General features: G+C 35.5%; 1 protein-coding gene across 1 annotated transcript in view; it reads left to right on the forward strand.

Annotated features, from left to right (window-relative positions):
- Positions 1-8,579: 8,579 nt before the first annotated feature.
- ppp1r14d (protein phosphatase 1 regulatory inhibitor subunit 14D) overlaps positions 8,580-16,228 on the forward strand; it is a 37,359-nt gene continuing 29,710 nt past the window's right edge. Inside the window, exon 1 of the mRNA NM_001089505.1 lies at positions 8,580-8,931. Within this exon, the coding sequence (NP_001082974.1) occupies positions 8,746-8,931 (186 nt within the window). The 5' untranslated portion in view covers positions 8,580-8,745. The remainder of the gene's footprint in view (positions 8,932-16,228) is intronic.

The raw sequence follows: 16,228 nt of genomic DNA on the forward strand, positions 1-16,228 counted from the left end.
ATAAATAAGTACAATAAAGTATTAATGAAATAAATATAAAAAGAATTTATACAAACACTAAAAATAAGGATTTTTGCTGCTTGTTCAAGTTACTTATTTGAAATGAGCTGAAACAACCCAATTCTTGCAATTTCTGAGGATACCTAATTGTTTTGTTAAATACACCCAAATTAGTGGAAACCCAAGCGAACGCAGGGAGAACATGCAAACTCCACACAGAAATGCCAACTGACCAAGCCGGGGCTCGAACCAGTGACCTTCTTGCTGTGAGGCGATATATATATGTTATTATATTATTACTATTATTAGTTATGTATATTATTATTATATAAACATTATTATTAATAATATAAACAATATAAACATTATTAATATATATGTATCAACTTAAGGGCATCACAGTGGCGCAGTGGGTGTCATGATCGCCTCACAGCAAGAAGGCCGCTGGTTTGAGCCTCGGGTGGGTCAGTTGGTGTTTCTGTGTGGAGTTTGCATGTTCTCCCCGTGTTGGCGTGGGTTTCCACCGGGTGCTCCAGTTTCCCCCACAGTCCAAACACATACACTATAGGGGAATTGATCAACTGAATTGGCCGTAGTGTATGTGAGTGTGTGTGTGAATGTGAGAGTGGAATGCTGGAATGGTTAACGGTTCATTCCACTGTGGTGACCCCTGATAAATAAGGGACTAAGCCGAAGGAAAATGAATGAATGAATCTACTTAAAATACTCCAGACTTTCTGAAACTCTTTTGGTTTTTATTTTACTGCAAACCAAATCTTTTCCAACCCAACGCATGCATAAAATCAAAAACCCATTGTAAATAAGGAGAAGGAGCTGCTGATTTTCAATGTATGCGATTCCTTGTTGTTTATTTTTAAGCAGACATGTGCCTTCTCTCATCGGCTGGCCCTATTTTTCGAGTCTTGGCTTGGATGAATGAATTTGTTGGCTGTGAAAGATGAGCTGCCGTGATGCTTAATAATTCAGAGTTTGTAACAGACGGAGAAGCGGCGAAGCTGCACTTGACTGATATGGCCTGACAAAACAAAAGAGGAAAGAGGCGGCCATTGTTTTTATCGAAATCTGATCTTTGGAATAGCCGATGCTCTCCCTTTGTACACTTTGACATGGGAATACACCCCAGAATTCTGTGTGGACAGCCTGACGCAATGTTTGATGCGCTGCGGGGACCAGAAATATGTTTCTGGGATGTCATGTTTTTGTGTGGTCTAAACATGGACATTTGCTGATAGTCAATAATTCAATATAAAGTTAAAGTCTTAATTATTAGCCCCCAAGTATATCTCTCCCAAATTTCTGTTTGATGTAAATTTTTTTTAATTTTTGATTTATAAAATATAAATATTATATATATAATAAAATAAAAATATTTGATTTCTAAACAAAATATTTTTAATAACTGATTTCTTTTCTAATTAAGATGACAGCATATAATATTAGACTAGATATTCTTTAAGACACTAGTATTCAGCTTAAAGTGACATTTAAAGGCTTAACTAGGGTAATTAGGGTAAAGTTAGGGTAATTAGGCAAGTCATTGTTTAACCGGGGTTTGTTCTAGAGACAATCCAAAACAAATATTGCTTAAAAGGGCTAATATATTGACCTTAAAATGGTGATTAAAAAAATAAAAAAAATGCTTTTATTCTTGCCGAAATAAAACAAATAAGACTTTCTCCAGGAGAAAAAATATTATAGGAAATACTGTGAAAAACTCCTGAATCTGTTCAACATCATTTGGGAAATATGAAACAACAGAATAAAATTCATAGGAGGGCGAGTAATTTTGATTTTGTGAAAAATGTTTGGTTCCACTCAAGGGATTTGTGTCGACACAACATAAAGAAATTAAGTTAACTTGTAAGTGTAATGAACATAAAACAATTAAGTTGTCCTAAAGAAAACCTCAAGAATTGTGGTTTCTGCTCTTTTTAATTAGGAACACACAAAAATATGATATACATACCCAGTTCAGCAGCAAATCAGCAGCAATCCCGAGACCAGCAAGTTCTAGCTGTCACTTAAGTGGCTCCGCCCTTAATTATGCAGACTTAATATAACTCAGTTAAAATGAAACAGATGAGTATTAAATATATTCACCCCCTCACAGTTGTCATGAAGGGTAATATTAGCTATATGCACCAAAATCGTTCTTTGTACCAGGCTGTAAACATCTTTATTCTGCTGTAAAGTCGGTCATTTTGACAGTGAGCTCAATAGAAATCTGCTCCATATGGAGCCAGGACTAGCGGAATTTCCATGAATTGCAGTTTAAGTTACTTATTTGCTCACCGAGGGAGAGTGGGAGGTTGCCGCTTGGTCTATCCAAACCATTACAGACGGCTGCATTGCTGCGCCTCGTCATTCATCATTTATTAAGCTGCATCCATTTAGTTTCAGGCCTTATCAGTCACACGGCTGATAATGGCAGCTATAAATGACATGGTTGATGTCTAATGCATGTTTCTGACAGGTGAACATATATTTAATCTGCTCCGCTAGACACAGGTGACCACGCTTCTGTCATACTTGATTCAGACACAAGATAAAGACAAGACCTTACATGATCTCACTCATATATAGTTCAATCATGGATCACCAAATGCATCAAAACAAACACAGAATGCATCAAAATAAAAACCAAATGCATCGAAATAAACACAGAATGCATCAAAATAAACACCAAATGCATCAAAACAAACACAGAATGCATCAAAATAAATACCAAATGCATCAAAATAAACACAAAATGCATCAAAATAAATACCAAATGCATCAAAATAAACACAGAATGTATCAAAATAAACACCAAATGCATCAAAATAAACACAAAATGCATCAAAATAAATACCAAATGCATCAAAATAAACACAAAATGCATCAAAATAAATACCAAATGCATCAAAATAAATACCAAATGCATTAAAATAAACACAGAATGCATCAAAACAAACAGAATGCATCAAAATAAAACCAAATGCATCAAAATAAACACAGAATGCATCAAAATAAACACAGAATGCATCAAAATAAACACAAAATACATCAAAATGAACACAGAATGCACTAAAATAAACACAGAATGCATTAAAATAAATACAGAATGCATCAAAATAAACACAGAATGCATCAAAACAAACAGAATGCATCAAAATAAACACAAAATGCATAAAAATAAACACCAAATGAATCAAAATAAAACCAAATGCATCAAAATAAACACCAAATGCATCAAAATAAACACAGAATGCATCAAAATAAACACAGAATCCATTAAAATAAATACAGAATGCATCAAAATAAACAGAATGCATTAAAATAAATACAGAATGCATCAAAATAAACACAGAATACACAAAAATAAACACAGAATGCATCAAAACAAACAGAATGCATCAAAATAAACACCAAATGCATTAAAATAAAAACAATGCATAAAAATAAAAATCAAATGCATCAGAATAAACACCAAATGCATCAAAATAAACACCAAATGCATCAAAATAAACACCGAATTGATCAAAATAAACACAGAATGCTTTAAAATGAAAACCAAATGCATAAAAATAAACACCAAATGCATCAAAATAAACACAGAATGCATGAAAATAAACACAAAATGCATTAAAATAAAAACAGAATGTATCAAAATAAACACAGAATGCATCAAAATAAACACAGAATTTATCAAAATAAACACCAAATGCATCAAAATAAACACAGAATGCATAAAAATAAACACAAAATGCATCAAAATAAACACCAAATGAATCAAAATAAACACCAAATGCATCAAAATAAACACCAAATGCATCAAATCAAACACAGAATGCATCAAAATAAACACAGAATGCATCAAAATAAAAACCTAATGCATCAAAATAAACACAAAATGCATAAAATAAATAACAAAAATGTATTAAAATAAAAACTAAATGCATAAAAATAAACACCAAATGCATCAAAATAAACACCAAATGCGTCAAAATAAAAAACTGAATGCATCAAAATAAACACTAGTGTAGGGGAAAAGTCAGGTAATTTAACATTTGGCTTAAAGTGGGAAAACATTGTTAAATTCCTATTTTTCTTTTCCTTGATATCTGCAGCTTATCTGTTGATATGAGATTAATGAATGGATCATTGTATCAATATCTTGGAAATGTGTGATTGTAACCTGCACAACGTGTTTTTCTCTCTCAGCCTTACGGGAAAATGCGTTCGGTAGCAGTAAATGGAAACTTTATGATCTGTCCGGCAACTCTAAGTGACAACTGACGTATCAGAGGATGATTTTGACATATATGGCTCTTTGCTGATCCCTGTTGAATCGAAACAGGGCAAAGTCACATCCATTACTCTCCATTTCCTCCTGGCACAGGATACCACTGGTAATGAAAGCACCATTACCTCTGACAATGTGATAATGGGGCAAAGTGTCTGAGCAAAAGAGCTGTGCTTCAATAGATCCACTGTGCACTAGCCATGCAGTGGACACCTTGATATCAAAACGACATCGAAAACACATCAAAAACACAAATCATTTTTGTGTCAAAACCTTGACCTCCATTTGACATCCACACATTGATGCCCCTTTGACCACCAGAATAACAGCAACAAAAAACTGACCAAAGTCTTGTGGCCTATCCAAGTTTTAGGAGCAACTAATAATTTGTCTTCTAGTTGATCATTTGGTATCAGAAGTGTCTTATATGAAAGGCAAAGGCCTCTAGATGATGCTTATTTGAGCACAATAAAATCTGATCATGTCTTGATGTTGACTGATTTGATTAGGACAGTAAGGTCTGACTCTGCTCAGACTAAAGTCTCATCACTGAACAGAAATAATGTCCAGTATAGAATATAAAGTCCTGCTGCAGTGGAGACAGAATGAATATTGTGTCTGACTCCATCATGAGCTTGGAGGACTGCATCCATACATCTCTGACATGACTCAAATCACTGATTAATAAAGTCATCTGGAATGAAGAAGAAAGAGTTCAGCAGGACTTCCAGAGTTCATCAAGATCCTTTGGATTCATCTTCAACGCCTCCTTCATCTTACACCAGACATGCTCAATAATGTTCATGTCTGGTGAGCAGCTTGACCTTCTCTGCTTTCAGGAGCTTTGATGTGGAGGCTGAAGTATGAGGAGCGCTATCCTGCTGGAGAATCGTCCCTCTGCTGTGGTTTGTAATGTAATGGGCAGCACAAATGTCTTGATACCTCAGGCTGTTGATGTTGATCATCCACTCTGCAGATCTCTCGCACGCCCCCATACTGAATGAACCCCAAACCATGATTTCTCCTTCACCAAACTTGACTGATTTCTGTGAGAATCTTTGCTCCATGCTGGTTCCAGTAGGTCTTCTGCAGTATTGGTGATGATTGATGCAGATCAACAGATGATTCAGCAGAGGAATCCACCTTCAGACACTTTTACACATCATCAACTAGAAGTCAAGTTATTATCTGCTGCTCTGTATAACTTCACAAAAACACATAAAAAACAATGACAAATGACACCAAATTGATGTCTAATATTGGTGTAAAACACACATAAAAATTGACAACTGTTTTATTATAAATCTATGAACATTTTTATCTATGTACCTATATATTTTACAGCTTAGCAACCCGGCACAAAACCCAAGGATAACAATAACAACAGTAACCTCAAAGAATCCACATAGCAACATATCTTAAAGACCACACAACAACACCTTAGCAATCACAATGTCTTAGTAACTTTCACCCACACCTATATATAATATATATATATATATATATATATATATATATATATATATATATATATATATATATATATATATATATATATATATATATATATATATATATATATATATATATATATATATATATATATATATATATATATATATATATATATGTATATATATATATATATATATATATATATATATATATATAGTTTATATATATATGTATTCATATTATATCCGTGTACTGTGTATAATTATTTATTAATGTAAAATACACACACATACTATACATGCAATACTAAAATATACAAAAGAAATATACTAACACATATTTTGATTATAATTTCTAATTTGTATTTTACATATACACTCACCGGCCACTTTATTAGGTACACCTTACTAGTAGCGGGTTGGACCCCTTTTGACTTCAGAACTGCTTTAATCCTTCATGGCAGAGATTCAACAAGCTACTGGAAATATTCCTCAGAGATTTTGCTCTATATTGACATGATAGCATCACACAGTTGCTGCAGATTTGTCAGCTTCACATCCATGATGCCAATCTCCCGTTCCACCACATCCCAAAGGTGCTCTATTGGATTAAGATCTGCTGACTGTGGAGGCCATTTGAGTACAGTGAACTCATTGTCATGTCCAAGAAACCAGTCTGAGATGATTGAGCTTTATGACATGGTGCGTTATCCTGCTGGAAGTAGTGTTGGTACTAATGGGCCTAAAGTGTGCCAAGAAAATCTCCCCCACACCATTACACCACCACCACCAGCCTGAACTGTTGATACAAGGCAGGATGGATCCATGCTTTCATGCTGTTGATGTCAAATTGTGAGCCTAGCATCTGAATGTGTCAGCAGAAATGGAGACTCATCAGAGCAGCAACGTTTCTCCAATCTTCTATTGTCCAGTTTTGGTGAGTCTGTGTGAATTGTAGCCTCAGTTTCCTGTTCTTAGCTGACAGGAGCCGCACCCGGTGTGCTCTTCTGCTGCTGTAGCCTATCCGCCTCAAGGTTGGACGTGTTGTGTGTTCAGAGATGCTCTTCTGCAGACCTCGGCTGTAACGAGTGCTTATTTGAGTTACTGTTGGCTCTCTTTCAGCTGGAACCAGTCTGGCCATTCTCCTCTGGCATCAACAAGGCATTTGAGCCCACAGAACTGCCGCTCACTGGATATTTCCTCTTTTTCAAACCATTCTCTGTAAACCCTAGAGATGGTTGTGCGTGAAAATCCCAGTAGATCAGCAGTTTCTGAAATACAGAGCAGCCCATCTGGCACTAACAACCATGCCACGTTAAAAGTCACTTAAATTCCCTTTCTTCCCCATTCTGATTCTCGTTTTATACTGCAGCAGATCGTCTTGACCATGTCTACAAGCCTAAATGCATTGAGTTGCTGCCATGTGATTGGCTGATTAGAAATGTGCGTTAACGAGCAGTTGAACAGGTGTACCTAATAAAGTGGCCGGTGAGTGTAACTATTTGTATAAAAATATGAACAAGAATTTTATACAATTTAGTCATGCATATATTTATTTGCACAAAAATATACACAGTACGGATATTACATGTTCATATATTATGTGAACAGAACGTGTAAATTGGGTTTGTCCTTATGTGACCCGAATATGTGCTGAAATGATCACAGCATTTTTTTTGTAAATAAACATATTTGTGCCTAATTTAGAAATGTCTGCCACTGCACATTACAGCAATAGTGTTTTGTCCTCTGACACTGATCTTACCGCATGTTATCAGTCTTGAGTTGAACTATGTTCCTCCTGAGGACACACATAAACACAGAGCACACACTCCGACAACATGTCTTCATTACTGCCCTATAAACAAAGCAGACACACACACACACACACACACACACACACACACACACACACACACACACACACACACACACACACACACACACAGAGAGAAAGAGTTTCTCACTTTAAAAAGCTATTCATATAAGAAGATATTTGTATGTTCTATATTTATTAACTTATTTAACTTATTTTTAAAACATTATATTAGTTATTTTCCTAACTGTGCATGCATTTATTTAATTTCTGATTGTTTCTGATTATTATGATTAATATTGCCGTTTTTATTCAGATGTACAACATTTTGACAATATGCATCTATGTCATGTCAATAAAGTGAATTATTCTGAGAGAATTAAGAACTTTTTTTTCTTTATTATTATTTTATTTTATAAAAAATATATCAGTTATGATTTTTTATTAACATTATTTATTATTATTATTATTGCTATTTTCTTATTCTATGTACAACATTTTGACAATATGCACCCAGGTCATGCCATAATAATTAATAGCATTGTTAATAGCAATAATTAATAGCATTGTTATAATTTTTTATAAAATAATTTTTATTTATTTATTTATTTATTTATTATTGCATTTTTTCTGCTATGTACAACATTTTGACAATATGCATTTATATCATGCCAATAAAATGAATTAATCTGAGACAATTTTTTTTTCAATCTGAGAGATTTTTAATTGTTTATTATTTTATTTTATATATATCATTGTTCTAATTTTTATGATATATATTATATATATAATCATTATTTGTTTTCATTATTGCTATTTTTTATTTTACTATATACACCAATTTGACATGCCATTAGAATGAATTAAGCTCAAAGAATTGAGAGCGTCAGAGAGAGAGAGAGAGTGCAAGAGAAAGAGAGAGAGAGAGATAGAGCAAGAGCGAGCGAGGAAGGGAGGGAGGGAGAGAGTCAATGTTCATTTGGAGCGCAGACAGAAGACAGGCACTACAGGAGGCTGCGAGACACAAACAAGACGATCATGATTTAAAACACACTGCAGTAAAGAGAGAGAGGAGCAATCGCAGCAGGACTCCAGCTGAAGGACCCTGTGTGTGTGTGTGAGAGTGTGTGTGAGACAGACAGAGAGAAAGACAGACTGTTGTGGCAGGCATGGCGTCGGAGCCGGAGCTGGAGCCGGGCACTCAGTCCAGAGTGATGTTTCAGACCAAAGAGGAGGAGCCTGCCCAACGCAAACTGGGCAAACTCACGGTCAAATACAACCGTAAGGACCTGCAGAGGAGACTGGACATCGAGGAGTGGATCGACGACCAGCTGCACCTGCTGTACGACTGCCAGGTAGGAGACAAACACACGCAGTACACGACCAAATGCATCCAAATAAATACATTTTGAGTCAAGAGATAGACAGCACTAAATGCACCATGCACAATAAACACCAAATACATCCGAATAAACACTGAATGCATCAAAATAAATTCCTCGCAAAGAAAAAAAGAGACAGACAGCATCAAATACATCAAAATAAACACCAAATGCATCAAAATAATCACTGCAAGGTAAGAGACAAACAAATGCACCAAAATAAACACTTTGCAAAGTAGAGACAGACAAATGCATCTAAATAAACACCAAATACATCAAAATAAACACTGCAAAGAGACATACAAACACACCAAAATAAACAACTTGCGATGTGACAAGACAGATAGCACCAAATGCATCAAAATAAACACAGAATGCATCAAAATAAACAGCAAATGCATCAAACTAAAAACCAAATGCATCAAAATAAACACAGAATGCATCAAAATAAACAGCTAATGCATTATTATAAACACCAAATGCACCAAAATAAACACCAAGTGCATAAAAATAAACACCAAATACATAATAATAAACCCCAAATACATCAAAATACACAATAAATGCATTATGATAAACACCAAATGCATCAAAACAAACATGTTGCAAAGTAAGAGACAAATCCATCAAAACAAACTTCTTGTGAGGTAAGAGACAGACAAATGCACCAAAATAAGCACATTGCAAGGTAAGACAAAGACAAATGCATCTAAATAAAAACCAAATGCAACAAAATAAACAATGCAAAATAAGAGACATACAAACACCTTGAAATAAACACCTTGTGAGGTAAGAGGCAGATAACACCAAATGCATCAAAATAAACACCAAATGCGTCCAATCAAAAACCAAATGCACAAAAATAAACACCAAATGCACCAAAATAAACACCAGATGCACCAAAATAAACACCAAAATGCATCAAAATAAACACCAGATGCATCAAAAATAAACACCAAATGTACCTAGATAAACACCAAATGCATCCAAATAAACGCCAAATGCATCCAAATAAACACCAAATGCATCAAAATAAACACCAAATTGTATCAAAATAAACACAAATGCATCAAAATAAACACCAAATGCATCGAAATAAACACCAAATGCATCAAAATAAACACCAAATGCATCAAAACAAAAATGAACAACATTCATTTCCTCCGGGTGCTCCGGTTTCCCCCACAAGTCCTATAGACATGTGCTATAGGTGAATTGGGTAAGCTAAATTTGGCTGTAGTGTATGTGTGTGATTGAATGTGTATGGGTGTTTCCCAGTGATGGGTTGTGGGTGGAAGGGCATCCGCTGCATGAAACATATGCTGGATAAGTTGGCGGTTCATTATGCTGTGGCGACCCCTGATAAATGATCCCTGATAAAGGGACTGAGCCGAAAAGAAATGAATGAATGAATCTAAATAAACTGCAATGCATCCAAGTAAACTGGAAGGTGCAGTCTACATTTTTGCTATTTGTACAATATGTTGCTCCATTTTTGTTATGTTACGTTTCGGATGACAAACCCATTAGAGGGCACTGTCCTAAATATTTGCAAATTGAAATGTTACTTAGGGTGTGCTTTGTTGTAGGTTTTATATATCAAATACGCTAGAAGGCTCTGTTTACAATTTTGACGAATCTGAAATATTTTACTTGGGTATGTAGATGACAAATCCACCGGAGGACGCTGTTTAAATTTAGCTAATAATAAATATGTAACTTAGGGTATGTTTTGTTGTATGTTTCAGACGATAAATCCACTAGAGGGCGCTGTTAACTTTTGGCTAATTTGAAATGTTACTTAGAATGTGCTTTGTTGAAGGTTTCAGATGACACCTCCACTAGAGGGTCCTGTTTACATTTTTGTGACTCTAAATTGAGTAACTTAAGATGTGTTTTGTTGTACGTTTCAGATGACAAATCCACTAGAGAGTGCTGTCTGCATTTTTTAAAAGTCTGAAATATGTTATTAGTGTATGTTTTGTTGTATGTTTCCAACGATAAATCCACTAGAGGGCGCTGTGTTCATTTTTCGCAAATTGAAATTTTACCTAGGGTGTGTTTTGCTGTAGGTTTTAAATGAAAAATCCCCAAAAAGATGCTGTCTAGTCTGCATTACATTACCTAGGTTTCAGATGACAAATCTACTAGAGGGTGCTGTTTATATTTTGCAACTAAGAAATATAATAATAACAGTAATAATTTCTTACATTTATGTAGTGCTTCTCTGGGCAATTAAGCGCTTTACACAATATGTTACTTAGGGTATGTTTTGTTGTACGTTTCAGATGAGAAATCCACTAGAGGGTGCTGTCTACATTTTGTTGCAAATTGAAATGTTTCTTAAGGTGTGTTTTTTGTTAAAAGCTTCAGATGACAAATTCACTAGAGGGACTTGTGAGTCTGATATATGTTATTTAGTGTACATTTCGTTCAATGCTTCAGATCCTCAAGAGAGCACTGTCTACATCTTTGCGAATCTGAAATACGTTTATTAGGTTATGTTTTATTGTACATTTCAGATGACAAATTCACTAAAGGGTGCTAAAACAAAATCTTGGAATCTTTTTTTTTTGACGCTTCAGGTGACAAATAAACTAGAGAGAGCTGTCTACATTTTTGGGAATTGTAAAATATGATGCTCTATTTATGTTTTGTTGTACGTTTTAGATGACTAGGGTGCTGTCTACGCTTGTTGCAAATCGAAATGTTTCTCAGGGTGTGTTTTGTTGACGGTTTTAGATGACAAATCCACTAGAGGGTGCTGTTTACAATGTTGGCAAATCTGAAATAAGTTATTTGGGGTATGTTTTGTATGCTTTAGATGACAAATCCACTGGTTTAATTTTACTAATAATAAATATGTTAGTGTATGTTTTGTTGTATGTTTCAGATGACAAATCCACTAGAGGGCGCTGTCTACATTCTTGCGAGTCTAAAATAAATCTTACGTTTCACTATGTGTTTCAGATGGCAAATCCATTAGAGGGTGCTGTTTACATTTTGCAACTAAGAAACATGTTACTTAGGGTATATTTTGTTGTTTGTTTCAGAAGACTAATCCACTAGAGGGTGCTGTCTATATTGGTGCAAATTGAAATGTATCTCAGTGTGTGTTTTGTTGTAGGTTTTAGATGACAAATCCACAAGAGGGCACTGTTTACATTTTTGTGAGTGTGAAATATGTTACTTAGGATATGCTTTGTTGTACGTTTTAGATGATAATCTTCTAGAAGTCGCTGTCTATATTTTTGCAAATCTTATATACATTACATAGGTTGTTTCACTTTATTTTTCAGATAAAAAATCCACTAGAGGGCGCTGTTTATATCTTTCAAATAAGAAATTTGTTATTTAGAGTGTTGTGTCGAATGTTTTAAATGACAAATGCTGTAGAGGACACTGTTTACATTTTTGGAAGTCTGAAATACGTTATTTAGGGTAGATTATGCTGTACGTTTCAGATGACAAACTCATAAAAACTCATACATTTTGAGAAACATCTGGGAATGTTTTGTGTACCCTTCAGGTGACAAATAAACTAGAGAGGTGCAGTCTACATTTTTGCCAATTGTAAAATACTTTGCTCGATTTTTGTTTGGTTGTACTTTTCAGATGACTAATCCACTAGAGGGCGCTGTTTACATTTTTGCGATTCTGAAATGCGTTACTGAGGTTATGTTTTATTGTACATTTCAGATGACAAATTCACTAAAGGGTGCTGAAACAAAATACGATGCCCTTGGAATGTGCTTTTTGGACGCTTCAGGTGACAAACTAGAGAGTGTTGTCTACATTTTTAACAATTGTAAAATATGATGCTCTATGTTTTGTTGTACGTTTCAGATGACTAATCCACTAGAGGGCATTGTCTATGTTTGTTGCAAATCGAAATGTTTCTCAGGGTGTGTTTTGTTGACAGTTTTAGATGACAAATCCACAAGAGGGTGCTGCTTACAATTTTTGCAAATCTGAAATATGTTATTTGGGGTACATTTGTATGCTTTAGATGACAAATCCACTGGAGGGCGCTGTTTAAATTTTGCTTATGGTTGTATAATTGTGTTGCATGTTTCAGATGACAAATCTACTAAAGGCCACTGTTAACATTTTGTGAGTCTGAAATGCGTTACTTAGGGTATGTTTTGTGGTAGGTTTTAGATGAAAAATCCACTAGAGGGCGCTGTCAACATTTTTCAGGTCTGAAATAAATTTTACGTTTCGCTGTATGTTTCAGATGGCAACTAAGAAACATGTTACTTAGGGTATGTTTTGTTGTATGTTTCAGTCTAGTCCACTAGAGGGTGCTGTCTATATTGGTGCAAATTGAAATGTATCTCAGTGTGTGGTTTGTTGTAGGTTTTAGATGACAAATCCACAAGAGGGCACTGTTTACATTTTTGTGAGTGTAAAATATGTTTCTTAGGGTATGCTTTGTTGTACGTTTTAGATGACAATTTTCTAGAAGTCGCTGTCTATATTTTTGCAAATCTGATATTCATTATACCTAGGTTATGTTTTACTTTATTTTCTTAATTTCACTAGAATCCACTAGAGGGCGCTGTTTATATCTTGCAAATAAGAAATATTTAGAGTGTTGTGTTGAAAGTTTTAGATGACAAATACTGTAGAGGACACTGTTTACATTTCTGTAAGTCTGAAATACGTTACTTAATGTAGATTATGCTGTACGTTTCAGATGACAAACTCAGAAAAGGCACTGTCTATTTTTTTAGAAACATCCATCAATGTAAATTTAGCAATCAGAAACCGGTTTTAAGAGGTACTTAAATAACTAAATATTTATAAAAATACCATTAAGGAGAGTTCAGACAAAAAAGCTGTTAAAAGCGTGTATTTGTTTGACACTTTTAAGTTTTTGTGAGTTGGCCTTGCATTATTTATTATTATTATTATTATTATTATTATTATTATTGTTATTATAATTAGTTATTATAATAATAATAAAAATAATTTTTTTATTATTATTATCTTTTTCTGTTGTTTTATTTTGTTTTACCTGTTGAGTTTTTGTATCAATATAATTTTTAAATAATTTTCATTTTCTGTATACCTTTGGCATTGTTTTGTATGTATCATTCTTGCATTAATAATAAAAAACAAATGAGTATTACAAAAAAAAAAAAAATAATTTTTAGAAACATCTGGGTTTTGTGAACGCTTCAGGTGACAAACAAACTAGAGGGGTGCGGTCTACATTTTTGCTAATTATAAAATACTTTGCTTGGTTTTTGTTTTGTTGTACGTTTCAGATGAATAATCCACTAGAGGGCGCTGTTTACATTTTGGTGATTCTGAAATGTGTAACTGAATCTTATTGAAAATTAAACAAAACACTGCAATTTTTAGAGAGAATATGTTCGATTATATAGATGGTGAATATGTTTTTTTAGACTTCTCATAGTTAAGGTCATGTCTTTTCCCAGTGTTGGGTTGCAGCTGGAGGGGCATCTGCTGCGTAAAACATTGGCTGGATTATATGGCATATCATTCTGCTGTGGCAACCTGTCTATTAATTAAGAGACTAAGCCGAAAAGAAAATGAATGAATGAATGAAGATCATATAAATGGACCTTGATCTATATGTAGCTGAATAATTATGATCATAGTAGACTAACATTGGAAATATCTGATCATTTACACCATGCTCAACCCCATCAGAGTTCAATTATTCCATTTATAAATTCAAGACTTTCACAATAAGATAGTTCACTGCTTTAAATCTTCAGAAAAGTGCTTTGAAGGCATTCGTTAGATGTTTCAATTTAAAGCAGCTCACAAAGGAGCATCATCTCAAGCACACGCTTGCTTTACTGGATCTATATAGTGCACTTATATAAACCACCAACACTTAAATCAGTGACATGATGTCAGTTACCACAGAAAATCATTTTAGCTTCTTCCTCAGAGTACAGTACTGCACTTAACACCAGAATATGAAATAAATGAACCCAGGCCTGTAGCCAGGGGGGGTTTGGGTGCTTCGAAAGATCCACCCCTTCAGGCCTGGCACTGCGGGAGGACAAAAGGGGGTATTGCCCCCTCAGAAAGAATTTGTGCTCCCTCAGTTTTCATAAAGGATTGTTCATTCAAAACTGCAAATTCTTTCTGTCAATAATTACTAACACTCCTGTTATTCCAACCTGCAGAACACACATTTAGATATTGTATAATATGAAATATTAATTAGTTAGTCCGAATTAGTTGGTTTTAACTTCTCACCACAAACTTTAAAATGGATGGAATCTTACTTGTCTGGTCGCACACAGTGTGTTAATATACAGAATTACAAATCTGCCCCTCTAGGTATATCCACAGGTGTTCCACAAGGATCTATTTTGGGCCAGTGGCGTAGCGGACGGGCCCGCAGGGCACGCACTGCGGGAGGGCCCCGTGTTAGAGATCTGCGTGGGACTAAATTTTGAATCCTGCTCCTGCCCGCACCCGCCAGGTTTTAGCCCGAACCCGACCGCTCCCGCTTATATTAAGAAGTTGTTGTCCTGCTGCCCGACCCGCCCTGTTTTTTACCCGCCGCGCCCGATCCCGCTAAAGAGCAGGGAAGAACAAAACCGAAAATCACCCAGCTATATAGTCCAGACAGCCAAGCTGTCTGTATAAACACACACACACACAGCACCAAGCACACACACACTGACAAAGCTCTCTCTCTCTCATACACGCGCGCGCACTAACACACACATAAGCATCAAGCAGACACACAGGCAAAGCTCTCTCTCTCTCTCTCTCTCTCTCATACACGCGCACGCACTAACACACACATAAGCACCAAGCAGACACACAGGCAAAGCTCTCTCTCTCTCTCTCTCTCTCATTCGCATAGCAATATCCGCGATATTGCTAGACAGCCTGCTCCCGTCCCATATTAAACCCGTTACCGACCGCTCCCGCAATTTATTCGGAAATTTATTCCCGCGCCGCAGAAATCTGGTCGGGTCCTGCAGACCTCTACCCCGCGTGATTAGGGGGCCCCGCGTCGTCGCGATTTTCAATAATTGAAAATCCGGCAACCGCAATAATCAAACTCTTGGGAACAACTGTGGTCGGAACCAAAGTTCACAGGTCTGTGTTCTCTGAACACCTCTCAAGCGGTGGACTACTTCATTCTGATTGCTTGCCGCCAATGTTGCCAACTTAGCGACTTTGTCACTAGATTTAGCGACTTTTCAGACCCCCCTAGCGACAAATCTGGCGACTTTTTTGTGTGTTATTGGAGATTTTTTTTAGACTG

This window comes from Danio rerio, chromosome 17 (genome assembly GCF_052040795.2).
Source record: "Danio rerio strain M-AB ecotype USA chromosome 17, GRCz13ab, whole genome shotgun sequence".
In the NCBI taxonomy this organism is placed as follows: Eukaryota; Metazoa; Chordata; class Actinopteri; order Cypriniformes; family Danionidae; genus Danio; species Danio rerio.